The sequence below is a fragment of the Macaca fascicularis genome, chromosome 1 (assembly GCF_037993035.2).
Source record: "Macaca fascicularis isolate 582-1 chromosome 1, T2T-MFA8v1.1".
Classification (NCBI taxonomy): Eukaryota; Metazoa; Chordata; class Mammalia; order Primates; family Cercopithecidae; genus Macaca; species Macaca fascicularis.
The window spans coordinates 110277213-110291700 of NC_088375.1; the positions used below are offsets into that span (position 1 = coordinate 110277213).

The following is a 14488-nucleotide window of genomic DNA, read 5'->3' on the forward strand; positions in this document are numbered from 1 at the left end:
AAAAAATGCTCTATCCCAAGTTTCTTACTATTTCTTCCCACCACTCCCAACATTTTTCCAGGCTCCCACCACTCCCAACATTCTTCCAGGCTACCAGTCATGTTCTTCTTGTCCTCAAAGTCATCCCCTTCAGAGCCAGAGGAGATGGTCTGGATATCATCACTGTCAACCGCTGTAGCCGAAGTCTGACCAGCAGTGGGCTTTCGGCTGGTCCCACTTTCCCCCTCACTTTCTGTGCTGCTGGACAGTGTCAGGACATCCTGGGGAATCAGGAGGGTAAGAAGGAAGAGAAGTAAATGGGAAGGGCTCCTTAAAGTCCTTGCTGTTACCCATGGTCTAGCAGGAAGGGGCAATGGCAAGAGGAGGCTTAGATGCTGGATGAAAGAAAATAAGGCAGGAAGTCAAGGCTAAAGAAGTAGAAGACCTAACAGTAATTATAGTGAAGGACTTGATGAGGTGACAATGGCCCATGTTCCTTTATTAGACTCAGAAGCTTGAGAAGGTCACTTACATCAGGGTTGGACTGAGCAGAAGCCATGAGTCGTCGGCTTTGATGCATACTAGTCTTACTAGGTGGGCGGCGAAGTCCTTCAGGCTTCACGGGAGAAGGATTGTAACCGTAGTTTCGAGAGCTTTCAGTAACTCTGATGGGAGGGGAAGGAATGAGGCCAACAGGTTACTGGCTGTTTCTTAGGCTTCTAGCCTAGATTTGAGAGAAGGCAGATTTGGAAACAGGTCAAAAAGGCACTGGGCCGGATGCAGCAGCTAATGCCTGTAATCCCAGCACTTTGGGAGGCTGAGGATCCCCTTTGGGAGCATCGCTTGAGCCCAGGAGTTCAAGACCAGTTTGGGAAACATGGTGAAACCCCGTGTCTACAAAAAATAGAAAAACTAGCCACATGTGGTGGTGCACGCCTGTAGTCCCAGCTACTAGGGAGGCTGAGGTAGCAGAATCTCTTGAGCCTGGGAGGGGGAAGTTGCAATGAGCTGAGATTACGCCAATGCACTCAGCCTGGGTGACAAAGCAAGACTCTGTCTTAAAACAAAACAAATGAACAAAAGGCACTTACACTGACATCTTGTTTCGGTCGTCAGGGTCCTGGAAAAGAACAAGTGAAGGGTTAAATGCTTTCACAGCCTAAAGTTAACAAGTCCAATAATCAGACTTCAAATGACCTCCAAAGATAACATCAGCCAGTGACAGGTACACATTCTAAAGTGGGGTGGGTAAACCACTCTGCAACTCGACAGCAATCTTCACTACACTCTCTGGCTGGAGCCTTTAAGCCTTCTCAGTGATGGGGCTTAATGCTCATGGAAAATACCACGAGCAGGCTTACAGCAACCAGGGACAGTTTTACCATCTGTAATGTGGAAAGCATCAACATCAGCAAAGAGATACTTAAAATCAATTATTGTTTCTCTAGTACAAGTAAACAATGATGTGAATAACTTGAAACAGCATTTAACATTAAAAAATCACTTATCAATCTTTCATTTTGGAATTAATCAGATACTTGTCCACCCTCTACCACCAGGCATGTGGATTTTAAAATAATTTTTTTTTTGAGACAGTCTCGTTCTGTTACCCAGGCTGGAGTGCAGTGGTGCGATCTCGTCTCACTGCACCTCTGCCCCCCGGGTTCAAGTGATTCTCCTGCCTCAGCCTCCCAAGTAGCTGGAAATACAGGCATGCGCCACCATGCCTGGCTAATTTTTGTATTTTTTAGTAGAGACAGAGTTTCACCATGTTGGCCAGGATGGTCTCCAACTCCTGACCTTCAAGTTATCCACCTGCCTCGGCCTCCCAAAGTGTTGGGATTACAGGCGTGAGCCACCATGCCCGGCCAATAATTTGGTTCTTTAAACAAACACTAGGTATGTGCTAATTAGGGGGAGAGATAACAAGGTGGCCACAGAAATATCCATCAAGTAGAATAATCTACATGCAAAGACTCATGGTGAGACTGCATTAAGTTTGTTACTGCACCAAAGTTAAAGCCATAGCTCTCAGAGATTTCTGCCACTACTTACCTCTTTCTTGGCCTGCTTGATGTCTCCCTCATCCTTGATGCCTAGTCCTGAGGTGGAGGCCTTTTCAGCCTCCATTCGGCTTCCCCCAGCCCGGCCCTCCCCACCTTCATTAGTCTTAAAGGATGAATGGCTATCAGAGTCAGCAAAACCACCTTCACTGACACTATTGCAGCTCAACCATGAGGCCACCTTGTTCTTGGGTGTCTCTTCAGAGGAAGGTGGATTGCAGCCACCTACAGGGATTGGGGGAGGAACAGGAATATGTAGGGGTCCAAGATCTGGGGGGTGAGAGTCCTTGGAAGTTGTCTCAGAGAGTCCGTTCTCTTTCTGGCCCCGGGTCTGTCTCCGGGTGGCATAGCTCCGCCACACTGAACTGGTGCTGAAGTCCTCATCCTTACAGAAGTTATCATCTGAGCTATCATCATTGGACTCTTCAGGGTCCTCTGTACCGCTGTTGCCATCTTCCTGGTCCTTCAAGTCTACACCACTGCTGTCAGAGGAACAGGGGGCATCACTCTCATATCCTTCTTTGAAGTTCTCCACGCTCTCGATATGGTCCAGATTTGCAAAGTACTCATCACCCATTTCCAGACCCTCCTTGTCTGCAAAGTCATCTGTCAGGATTTTGCCTGAGAATGAAGAGAATTAAAGGCCTTCTAGGGTTATGGGGACCTATTAGTTTTTTTTTTTTTTTTTTTTTCAGATGGAGTCTTGCTCTGTCACCTAGGCTGGAGTGCAGTGGTGCAATCTCGGCTCACTGCAACCTCTGCCTCCCAGGTTCGAGCAATTCTCCTGCCTTAGCCTCCTGATGGGACTACAGGTGCACACCACCACACCTGGCTAATTTTTTTTTGTATTTTTAGTAGAGACAGGGTTTCACCATGTTGGCCAGGTTGGTCTTGAACTCCTGACCTCAGGTGATCTGCCCGCCTCAGCCTCCCAGTGTTGGGATTACAGGTGTTAGCCACCGCACCTGGCCACGGGGACCTATTAGAAAGAATAAGGGTCATTCCATCAATACCCGCTCTACCAGCATATAGAGTCAAAAAGCCTCCATTCTGGTCTCTCATTTCTGTTTTTTTCTGTTTTTGAGTTAGAGTTTCACTTCTGTCACCCAGGCTGGAGGGCAGTGGCATGATCTCGGCTCACTGCAACCTCTGCCTCAAGGGTTCAAGTGATTCTCCTGCCTCAGCCTCCCAAGTAGCTGGGATTACAGGCGTCCACCACCACACCTGGCTAATTTTTATATTTTTAGTAGACATGGGGTTTCAACCATGTTGGCCAGGCTGGTCTCCAACTCCTGACCTCAGGTGATCCATCCACTTCGGCCTCCCAAAGTTTTGGGATTATAGGCGTGAGCCACCACGCCTGGCCCAGTGTTTCTTTGATAATACCTCCCTTTGTATCTTAACTATGATAAAGTATGGAGAACTTACTGTCATTTTAAATCTTGCCCTTTCTGTCTTTCCATTTCTTCTACTTTATCAAAAGAGTACTGGGCTATGCTAAAAGATCTCTGAGTCGAGTGACATGGAAGAAAATGATACACTGGACTCTATAATCATGTCTGTCCTCTGAAATATCACCATGTCCAAAATTTCATCCCTTTTCATTCTCTTCTTTGTGAAACACTTGTGTCCCTCTCTGGTCTAGCTAGACAGGTACATCACTCATCACGTTCTTTGTAGAAGTCCCTGGCCGCCTCTTACTCCAGTTCACATGTCAAGCACTTTCTTCTTATGTTCAATTTGTCTCTGGTTCAATTCCCTACCATGTCCCAATCTCAGGAAACAACCCTTATATTTTATCACCAACCTGCATAAATACAGACAAAAGAGCCTTTGGCAATGTCATCCAAGCAGCGGATACCCCAGCCCTTGTTCTGTGTCTTGAATAGCTGTAGCCGAACTTGTAGTCCATGTTGTACCAACCGGTTTGTGCACATGTTTGGGTCACATTTGCAGCGTTTGTTACACTCATATACCCTGGGAGGAGGTTAGGATAAAATCAATCACGATATGATCACTAGAGCACAATAAATCCATAAAACTCTTGTAATTCTTAAGCTATTATCATTTATAATGTGTTGTAGATAAAGATTAAAAATTAGGTAATGATCTAAGTGAATGGATCTATTGAACTATCTATGCTCTTTGATTCATTTGGAAATATAGCCCAAGGAAAAAATTTAGAGGGTGGAGAAAGATTTAAAGATGTCTATAGCAATACAGCTCAAAAAAGTGAATGCTAGAGTGCCTAACACCTGGAGAGAAGCTAAGCAAACTATAATGGGAATACAGATTACAGAGCCATTAAAATAAGCACTATATGGACTGTCAATTTATAGAAGTAGATAAAGACATGTGAGAATAAAGACAAAATAAAGATATGTGAGAAATTCCAGGTGAGGTTTCTTACTAATAACAGCAATAATAATAATAATAGTAATAATAAAAATAAATAAATGTGAGAAAAACAGAGGCCAACATAACACATACGAAAGGGAATAAAGAGATAGGAGGAATTGTGACTAATGTTCATGGTAAAGTTGATTTTCATTCTTTTATTCAGTAAACATTTATTAAACACCAAGAGCTCTACCAAACACTGGAAACAACAATGAAAAAGGTCATGGGCGTGGTGGCTCATGCCTGTAATCCCAACACTTTGGGAGGCCAAGGTGGGCGGATCACGAGGTCAGGAGATTGAGACCATCCTGGCTAACACGGTAAAACCCCGTCTCTAATAAAAATAAAAAAATTAGCTGGGTGTGGTGGCATGCGTCTGTAGTCCCAGCTACTTGGGAGGCTGAGGCAGGAGAATTCCTTGAACGCGGGAGGCGGAGGTTGCAGTGAGCGGAAATCGCGCCACTACACTCCAACCCGGGAGACGGGGTGTGACTCTCTCAAAAAAAAAAGAAAAAGAAAAAGGGTCATAATTTCTACCCTCGGGCAGCTCATATTCTTTTTTTTTTTTTTGAGACAGAGTTTCGCTCTTGTTGCTCAGGCTGGAGTGCAATGGCGCGATCTCAGCTCACCACAACCTCTGCCTCCCGTGTTCAAGTCATTCTCCTGAATCAGCCTCCCAAGTAGCTGGGATTATTACAGGCATGCGCCACCATGCCTGGCTAATTTTGTATTTTTAGTAGAGTTGGGGTTTCTCCATGTTGATCAGGCTATTCTCGAATTCCCGACCTCACGTCATCTGCCTCCCTTGGCCAACCAAAGTGCTGGGATTACAGGCGTGAGCCACTGCGCCCGGCCCAGGGGAGCTCATATTCTATTTAATTTAAGAATTGGGGCCAGGCGCAGTGGCTCATGCCTGTAATCCCAGCTATTCAGGAGGCTGAGGTGAGAAGATCACTTGAGCCCAGGAGTTCGAGGTTGCAGTGAGCTACGATCACACCACTGCGCTCCAGCCTGAATGACAAAGCAAGTCCATCCCATCTCTGAAAAAGAAAAAAAATTTTAATTATTTTTAAACAACATTAAAGGTAATGAGAGGGATCTAGCACATACCAACATTAAAGGAAGATAACACAGTTATACTAAGAAAACTAATTGTTTCAGGTAACAACGTTTTTGCTCTATATGATTTGCCCAATGTTAGAATTTTACTTATTTTCTTGGTATGCAAAATTGATGGGAGAAATTTACTTTTGGAAATGATTCAACAGCTCAGTTATTTCATGATTTTAGTCACATCCCTCCAGATAAAGATGGTAAGAGCAGCTTCTACTTAATAAGCATACGATTTGTGTTTGGCACTGTGTGAAAGCCTTATATATATATTTTCACATTCTCTCCTTAAAGCTATGCTAATACAGATGGTCTTTTTTCTTTTTGAGATACAGTCTCGCTTTGTCACCCAACCTCTGCCTCCTGGGTTCAAGTGATTCTCCTGCCTCTCAGCCTCCCGAGTGGCTGGGATTACAGGTGCATGCCACCATACCCAGCTAATTTTTGTATTGGAGACAGGGTTTTACCATGTTGGCCAGGCTGGTCTTGAACTCCTGACCTCAAGTGATCCACCTGTTTTGGCCTCCAATTTTTTTTTTTTGAGACATGGTCTTGCTCTGTCACCGAGACTATAGTTCAGTGGCACAACCACAGCTCACTGCAGCCTTGACCTCCTGGGCTCAAGTAATCCTCCTGCCGCAATCTCCTAAGTAGCTGGGACCACAGCTGCGTGCCACCTTGCCCAGTTAATTCTTAAATTTTTTTTTGTACAGACGAGGTCTCATCACGTTGCCCAAGCAAATCTGGAACTACTGGACTCAAGCCATCCTCCCACCATGGCCTCCCAAAGTGGTGGGATTACAGGTGTGAGCCATCATGTCTAGCTTTTTTTTTTTTCTAACTTTAAAAAAGATTATTTCCCATGTCGGTAATCCTAGCACTTTGGGAGCGAGACTCCATGGCAAAAAAAAAAAAAAAAAAAAAAAAGGTTATTTCCTTGGTGGTCTAGTGGGTAGAGGGGAAAAAAAGATTATTGAAACGTAATATACACAGAGGAGAGTACACATAAGTCTATAGATCAATGTAACCTGCACCAGATCAAGAAACAACTTTGTTAGATCCTTTAAAACCCCACTGGGGACATGGCTTCCTTCATTATTTTGGGACTTAATTGGCCCTTTCAATTCAGAAACACAGACCCTTCAATTATGGGACACTTTCTGAATTATTTCACTGATGCTTTTCTCCTCCCTGTTCTGTTAATTATGTATCTTGATCACTAGGTTTAATAGTTCACGTGTTTATATATACCAATTAACCATGCTATACTCCACTCTTTTGTTGTCCTCCTCCTCTTTTAGAGATGAGTCACGCTCTGTCACCCCAGGCTAGTGTTTATGTTAATATCCTGTGTTTACAGTTGATCAAAAAAGATCAGCTCAGTAGGGGCAGGGCTGGAATTTGAACTCAGGTGTAATCATTACCACATGAAACCTTTACAGTAGCTATACTGAGTATCATTCCTTCATTCCCTAAAATTTAAGTGGTTACTATTTTTTTTTTTTTTTTTTTTTGTGGCAGAGTCTAACTCTGTTGCCCAGGCCAGAGTGCAGTGGTGGGATCTTGGCTCACTGCAACCTCCACCTCGTGGGTTCAAGTGATTCTCCTGCCTCAGCCTCTGGAGTAGCTGGGATTACAGGCGCCTGCCACCATGCATGGCTAATTTTTGTATTTTTAGTACCGGGGGGGGGGGGGGCGGTTTCAACATTTTGGTCAGGCTGGTCTCAAACTCCTGACCTCGTAATCCACCTGCCTGGGCCTCCCAAAGTGCTGGGACTACAGGTGTGAGCCACTGCGTCTGGCCAATTGTTTTTTTTTTTTTTTAAGACGAAGTCTCCTTCTGTCACCCAGGCTGAGTGCAATGATGCAATCTTGGCTCACTGCAACCTCCGCCTCCCAGGTTCAACTGATTCTCCTCAGCCTTCTGAGTAGCTGGCACTATAGGTGCGCGCCACCATGCCTGGCTAATTTTTTGTACTTTATTAGTAGAGACAGGGTTTCACCATGTTGGCTAGGCTGGTCTCGAACTCCTGACCTCAAATGATCTGCCCACCTTCGCCTCCCAAAGTGTTGGGATTACAGGCGTCAGCCACCGCACCTGGCCTAAGTGCTTACTATGTGCCAGGCATTGGGTAAACTGGTGATACAATGGTTAGCAAGACAGACAAAGAGACACATAAGACCCTTGCCTTCATGAAGGAGCTTATATTATAACGGAAAAGAAGAAAAACACGTCAACAACAGTTGTCATAAATGCTATAAAGAACACAAACATGGTGCTCAATGAGAGAATTAAGGGAGTAAAATGACCTAGTTTTAAAGTGGTCAGGGAAGGTCTCTCTGAGGAGGTGACTTTACAGCTGAAAGCTCAAGGTTAAAGAAGATAGCCACACAAAGAAAAGTGGAAGGATGCCAAGAAGAGGGCACAGCATGTGCAAGTCTCCAGAGGCAGGCTGGAAAACACTGGTGGAACTGGATCCAGGAACTGAAAAATATCAGTGTGGTTGGAACGACTTTGGAGGGAGATAGGAAAGGGCCAGATATATAACCTAAGGTTAAGAGTCAGAATAAAATCCAAACAGCAGTGGGACTACATTATAGAGTTTTAAGCAGGGGAGTGACATATTATTTGTGATTATTTGAAAATATTTTTATGAAACATTTCAAACATGTAAAAAAGATATCAGGAACACTCATGTACCACCCAGCATTATCAAATCTAAACACTACTGTTAGATTCAAAATTTTGTTATTAAAACATACATGATATAGCAATACAACTAAAGTTAACAACCGTCTATTCCTTTGTTTAGTTTGTAATCAGCAAAATTCATCCTATGATCTCCCCAGTAGTCTCAATCTCCTCTGAATGTATTCAGGCACCTCAGGTTTTCTATTAAACTGATTTTCCTGAAGTGGTTCCTGCAGCATCTGACCTGCTCTTGCAGTGGCTCTTCTCTATCCCTAGTACACAGCTGTCAGCCTGGAAGCCTCTTTCACTTCACTGCCACCTGTCTTCCACTTTCCTGGCTTTCCCTCTCATTTTTGCAAATATTTCCAGAAACTTTCTGAGAAGGGGAATGATGAAAAACTTTGAGGTACTGCATGTCTAAAAAAATGTCTTTAGCCTACCGTAACACCAAATTGATAGTTTGCCCGAGTTAAAAATTCCAGGTTGGAAATAATTTTCCCTTAGAATTCTGAACAGATTCATCAATTGCTATCTAGCTTCTAGTGTTACTTTCAGGGAAGATTGAAGTCATTTCAAGTCTATTTTTTAATGTGTTCTGTGTCTCTTCTCTGGAAGCTTTTAGGATTTTTTTTCCCCTCAGTGTTCTGACATTTTATGATAATGTCTCTAAATGAGAATCTACCTTTATCCTTCATTATTTTGGGACCTAATTGGCCCTTTCAATTCAGAAACACAGACCCTTCAATTATGGGACACTTTCTGAATTATTTCACTGATGCTTTTCTCCTCACTGTTTTGTTAATTATGTATCTTGATCACTATGTTTATTAGTTCATGTGTTTATATATACCAATTTACCATGCTATACTCCACTCTTTTGTTGTCCTCCTCCTTAGAGATGAGTCACGCTCTGTCACCCCAGGCTAGAGTGTAGTGGCGTGATCATAGCTCATTGCAGCCTTGAACTACTGGGCTCAAGTGATTTTTCTGCCTCTGCCTCTCAAGTAGCTGGGACTACAGGCATGCACCCACCATGCCCGGCTAATTTTTAAAAAATTTAGGCCAGGCACAGTGGCTCACGCCTGTAATCCCAGCACTTTGAGAGGCTGGGGCGGGCGGATCATGAGGTCAGGAAATCGAGACCATCCTGGCTAACACAGTGAAACCTTGTCTCTACTAAAAATACAAAAAATTAGCCAGGCATGGTGGCGGGTGCCTGTAGTCCCAGCTACTTACTCGGGAGGCTGAAGCAGGAGAATGGCGTGAACCCGGGAGGTGGAGCTTGCAGTGAGCTGAGATCATGCCACTGCACTCCAGCCTGGGTGACAGAGCAAGACTCCATCTCAAAAAAAAAAAAAAAAAAAAAAAAAAAAAAAAAAAAAAATTATTTTTAAATTATTTATTTGAGACAGAGTCTTGCTGTGTTGCCCAGGATGGAGTGCAGTGGTGCAATCTCAGCTTACTGTAACCTCTGCCTTCCAGGTCCAAGCGATTCTCCTGCCTCAGCCTCCCAAATAGCTGAGATTACAGGCGTGCGTGATCATGCCTGGCTAATTTTTGTATTTTTAGTACAGATGGGGTTTCACCAAGTTGACCAGGCTGGTCTTGAACTCCTGACCTCAGGTGATGCACCCACCTTGGCCTCCCAAAGTGTTGGGATTACAGGCGTGAGTCACTGTGCCTGGCCAACCATTTTTTTTTTGAGATGTAATTTCACTCTTCTTGCCCAGGCTGGAGTGCAATGGTGCGGTCTTGGCTCACTGCAACCTCCTCCTCCTGGGTTCAAGTGATTCTCCTGTGTCAGCCTCCCAAGTAGCTGGGATTATAGGTGCTCGCCACCATCCCCGGCTAGTTTTTGTATTTTTAGTAGAGATGGGGTTTCACCATATTGACCAGGCTGGTCATGAACTCCTGACATCAAGCAATCTGCCTGCCTCGGCCTCGCAAAGTGCTGGGATTACAGGCGTGAGCCACCATTCCTGGCCCCAACAATTTTTTTTTTTAGACACAGGGTCTTACTATATTGCCCAGTCTGGTCTCAAACTCCAGGCCTCAAGCAATCTTTCGGCCTTGCCCTCCTCAGTAGCTGTCCTCAAACTCATGCCGGTTCTACCTCCTCTGCTCAACCTTTAAATGTTGGTGGACCCAGGGCTTACTCCTGAGCCACCTTCTCTATTATCAACGTTGTGTCTAGGTGAACTCATCCAGGCTTTGAATATCATTCCTGTGCTGATGATTCCTAAATTTTTATATCCAACTCTTACACTTCTCTCCAGAAATCCCAGTGCCTTCTTGACGTTTCTACTTGGATTGCCTCACAGGCATTTCGGACTTAACATGGCCAAAACAAAAACTGAATTTCACTCAAACCTATTACTCCTTTGGTCTTCCATCTCAGTAAAAAGCACCAAAAACCACTTAGATGCTCAAGTCAAAAATTTAGGAATTGTCTTTGCTTCTACTTTTTCCCCCGACTCCACAATCTATCCAATTCTGTAGATCTACCTATTAATGCATCCCAAATCTATCCTTCTTACCTCTACTGTCACCTCCATTCTATTGCAAGCCATAGCTACAACCATGTCTTTCTCTGCTATACTCCTATAATGATCTCCTAATTGGTCTTCCAAGATCTACTTTTGCCATCCTAAGACCTATGATCTACAAAGAAGCCAGAGTAATCTGAAAAAGGTAGGTCATATCACTTGGCTGCTTAAAATTCTCTAAGAGCACCATGAATTTGATTCTAACTTTTCTTTTTTCTTTCTTTTTTTTTTTTTAAGGCAGAGTCTCGCTCTTGTCACCCAGGCTGGAGTGCACTGGCACGATCTCGGCTCACTGCAACCTCTGCCTCCTGGGTTCAAGCGCTTCTCCTGCCTCACTCTCCCGAGTAGCTGGGACTACAGGCGCCCGCCACCACACCTGGCTAATTTTTGTATTTTTAGTAGAGACAGGCTTTCACCATGTTGGCCAGGCTGGTCTCAAACTCCTGACCTCAGGTGATCCACCTACCTCGGCAACCGAAAGTGCTGGGATTACAGGTGTGAGCCACTGTATCAGCCTGATTCTAACTTTTTTCATTCTGGTTTATAAATCCCTATGTAATCAAGTCCCTGCCTACTTCTCTCTGAACACGTCACTTACAAGAGTAAATCATAATCTGTTAAGACATTCATTTAGCTATGAAATTAAGATAATCTTTTTTTGCAACAGAAAATTGCTAGACACTATTCAATCATCCTATGTCTTCATTTCAAGGAAAGCCCAAGAAAAAAAGTGTTTGAGAAGTCAGGAAATAAGATCTAATTAATAAAATGCCTCTTAGGCCGGGCGCGGTGGCTCAAGCCTGTAATCCCAGCACTTTGGGAGGCCGAGATGGGCGGATCACAAGGTCAGGAGATCGAGACCATCCTGGCTAACATGGTGAAACCCCGTCTCTACTAAAAATACAAAAAAAAAAAACTAGCCGGGCGAGGTGGCGGGTGCCTGTAGTCCCAGCTACTCGGGAGGCTGAGGCAGGAGAATGGCGTAAACCCGGGAGGCGGAGCTTGCAGTGAGCTGAGATCCGGCCACTGCACTCCAGCCTGGGCGACAGAGCGAGACTCCGTCTCAAAAAAAAAAAAAAAAATGCCTCTTCTGGTATTCTATTTTTGGTTCCAATTTTCAGATTTCTGATGATTTCTATAAGCAGAGAAAAACAAGAACATGCTCCTCAGTCTCTCTGAGGTATTGTGCTATTCCTTGACCACTTACCCTGTGGGTAGACACTCTTCTAGTCTCTTGTACTGGTAGCCAGAGTTAGGGTTGATTTGGCCTCCTGGGGTACAGGCTGTAGCCTGGATAGTTAGTTGATGGCAGGCACACTTGGACCTATATGACAGAGAGAAATAAAGGAAAGGAGCGGGGGGATCAGAGAACAAAATAACACAATACACATGTACCCAGGGTTGCTCAGTGTGGCCATGTCAGACTCCAGTCTCCCTACCTCATAGCTTTCATGGAGGCCTTATAGCACGAGTTCCAGGTGAGGGAGGAGGTAAAGGAAGATGGGGAAAGCAGTACAGATACAAGGGAAAGGAAGAGGTGAAAAGGAAGACAACCATAACAAAGTTGGAAGCAGGGGCAGCAATTCTCCCCACCAACTCACTTGTCCCGACACCCATCCTTGCAGTCACAGCCAACCAGAAATTCAGGGCCTGTGTTAATGAAAACACCCTTGCCCGGGATACGTTCCTTGCTGTAGGCCACCTGGGGTGGAGGGGTTGTGTCAATCTCATTGACACAGGATAGGGGAACATCTTCCTTCCCATAGGTGATGTCCAAAATATAGTAAAAAGGCTTATAGGGCTGAAACTTTCGGTCCACAAGAACATATGGATCCAAACAGAACATCTCCAGGAAGAGGAAGTCACAGCCAGTCTCGAAAAGGTAGCGTTCGATCTCCTGCATTGTCCGAAGGCAAAGACCACAAGGTGTCTTATAGATAACATGAAAGCCCATCTTGCGGTTAACTCGACGCCGGGCTGTCATCCGCCGGAAGTCATACAGTAATGGAACCAGCAGAGGGTTCTTGCCCCGGTACTGCTCATTCCTCATAGGTCTGACTCGAGACAGACAGGTATAGCTGCAGACATGAGGTAAGTAGAAAAGCTTCTCCATGGGAGCACGGTAGGAGGGCTCTGCTGGGGCCCGCTCCAGCATGCCATGGAAGGCTGGGGGTGCTGGAGGGGCTGGGGGTGCTGAGGGTGCTGGGGCAGAGGCTGTGGAGCCTAAAGGTGATCTGCAAATGAGATACAAGTGATCAGATCAGAAGGCAACAGGACCTCTGTTGTATAATTAACCCTCCAGGTAGCTAAGCCATTTCTCTCATCTTTCAAGCAGCTGTGCTCCTGAAGCTAAAGATGATTCAAGAAAGATCTTCCCTTGCCCTATCAAAGCTGGACAACGAAAATCCCTGGTTACTCTTCACTGACTGATAACATCTCTATTTCTTTTTTTTTTTGAGATGGAGGTTTGCTCTTTTTGCCCAGGCTGGAGTACAATGGCATGATCTCGGCTCACCGCAACCTCCGCCTCCCGGGTTCAAGCAATTCTCCTGCTTCAGCCTCCCGAGTAGCTGGGATTACAGGCATGCGCCACCATGCCCGGCTAATTTTGTACTTTTTAGTAGAGACAGGGTTTCTCCATGTTGGCCAGGCTAGTCTCAAACTCCTGACCTCAGGTGATCCGCCCGCCTCGGCCTCCCAAAGTGCTGGGATTACAGGCATGAGCTACTACTGTGCCTGGCCTAACATCTCTATTTCAACAGTGTACCTTTTCCTAAAATGTATTTGCCTGTGAATTACGGAAGTAGAGTCCAGTCTTCTACCAATATATTTTTTGTCTGCTGTGTGTTCCAGAAATGTCCTTACTAACTCCCAGGAATCAAGGAAAGAGGCTGTGGTGTTTCCTTTCTATTTTAGCAAAGATGGAACCATGTTCAACAAGAAGTTTTAACAAATGGCTTTCTGATGATACCACATTTCCAAGCACCCAGCTTCCGATTCAATTATTCTTACTTTCTATTTCTGAGAAACTTCTATGGGTAAAGCTTCCTTTTCAAGTCCAAACTCCTCACCATCATAAACTTAAACTAAGCCCTTCAGAGCCAAGGAACCTTCCCCTACACAGTGACCACTCATTGCTATCCTGCCTACAGAGAGCCTCAGATTTTCTCACCTATACGTCTGGTTGATCCCAGGTTTCCCACCAGAGACATTTTCACTGAGTGCAGGAGACGTAGGGGAGGAATGACCAGAGCCCACAGATCCTGGTCGGAAGGATGTGCTCTTTTTGGCTACCTGCTTCCGTGACTGGGCAAGCTGGCTTTCCAAGCTTCTAGGAGATCAGAGACGAGGGCGTATAGTAAGGGATGTGGAAAATATAATATGAAAGAAACTGAAGAAAAAAGAAAGAATAACACTTACTCACTGTCACCTGCTTGGGGAGATAGAGGTGGAGCAGGTGGGAAAGGTGGGGCAGGTGGAGCTGTAGGCTGTGGGGGTTCCACTGGCTTGAACTGGGTTCCAGTACCAGTCAGATCCTGTGTGTACTGGACAACAGGGCCTTTGCTCCTCACAGCACCTATAGGAAAAAGGAATTGATCACTGAGAAGATGATAGCTATGATGCTTGTATTCAGTCACACATCTGATCCTTAACTTATACAACATAAAAAGGCAGCAATGGCTGGGCGCGGTGGCTCA

General features: G+C 44.9%; 1 protein-coding gene across 10 annotated transcripts in view; it reads right to left on the reverse strand.

The window, feature by feature from the left end:
- The window catches only part of SETDB1 (SET domain bifurcated histone lysine methyltransferase 1), a 41664-nt gene that overhangs the window by 1496 nt on the left and 25680 nt on the right, over window positions 1–14488 (reverse strand). For 5 of the 10 annotated variants that reach the window (XM_005541957.4, XM_065546370.2, XM_065546372.2 and 2 more), the window contains exons 11-19: window positions 14211–14367; window positions 13963–14121; window positions 12392–13024; window positions 11998–12114; window positions 3850–4019; window positions 2035–2663; window positions 1071–1099; window positions 512–644; window positions 95–260 (exon numbers count right to left, since the gene is read on the reverse strand). In XM_005541957.4, coding sequence (XP_005542014.2) covers window positions 95–260; window positions 512–644; window positions 1071–1099; window positions 2035–2663; window positions 3850–4019; window positions 11998–12114; window positions 12392–13024; window positions 13963–14121; window positions 14211–14367 — 2193 coding nt within the window. Of the gene's footprint in view, window positions 1–94; window positions 261–511; window positions 645–1070; window positions 1100–2034; window positions 2664–3849; window positions 4020–5332; window positions 5483–11997; window positions 12115–12391; window positions 13025–13962; window positions 14122–14210; window positions 14368–14488 lie in introns of those variants that run through there. The other 5 variants (XM_005541958.4, XM_073996250.1, XM_065546376.2 and 2 more) reach the window with 2 other exon arrangements.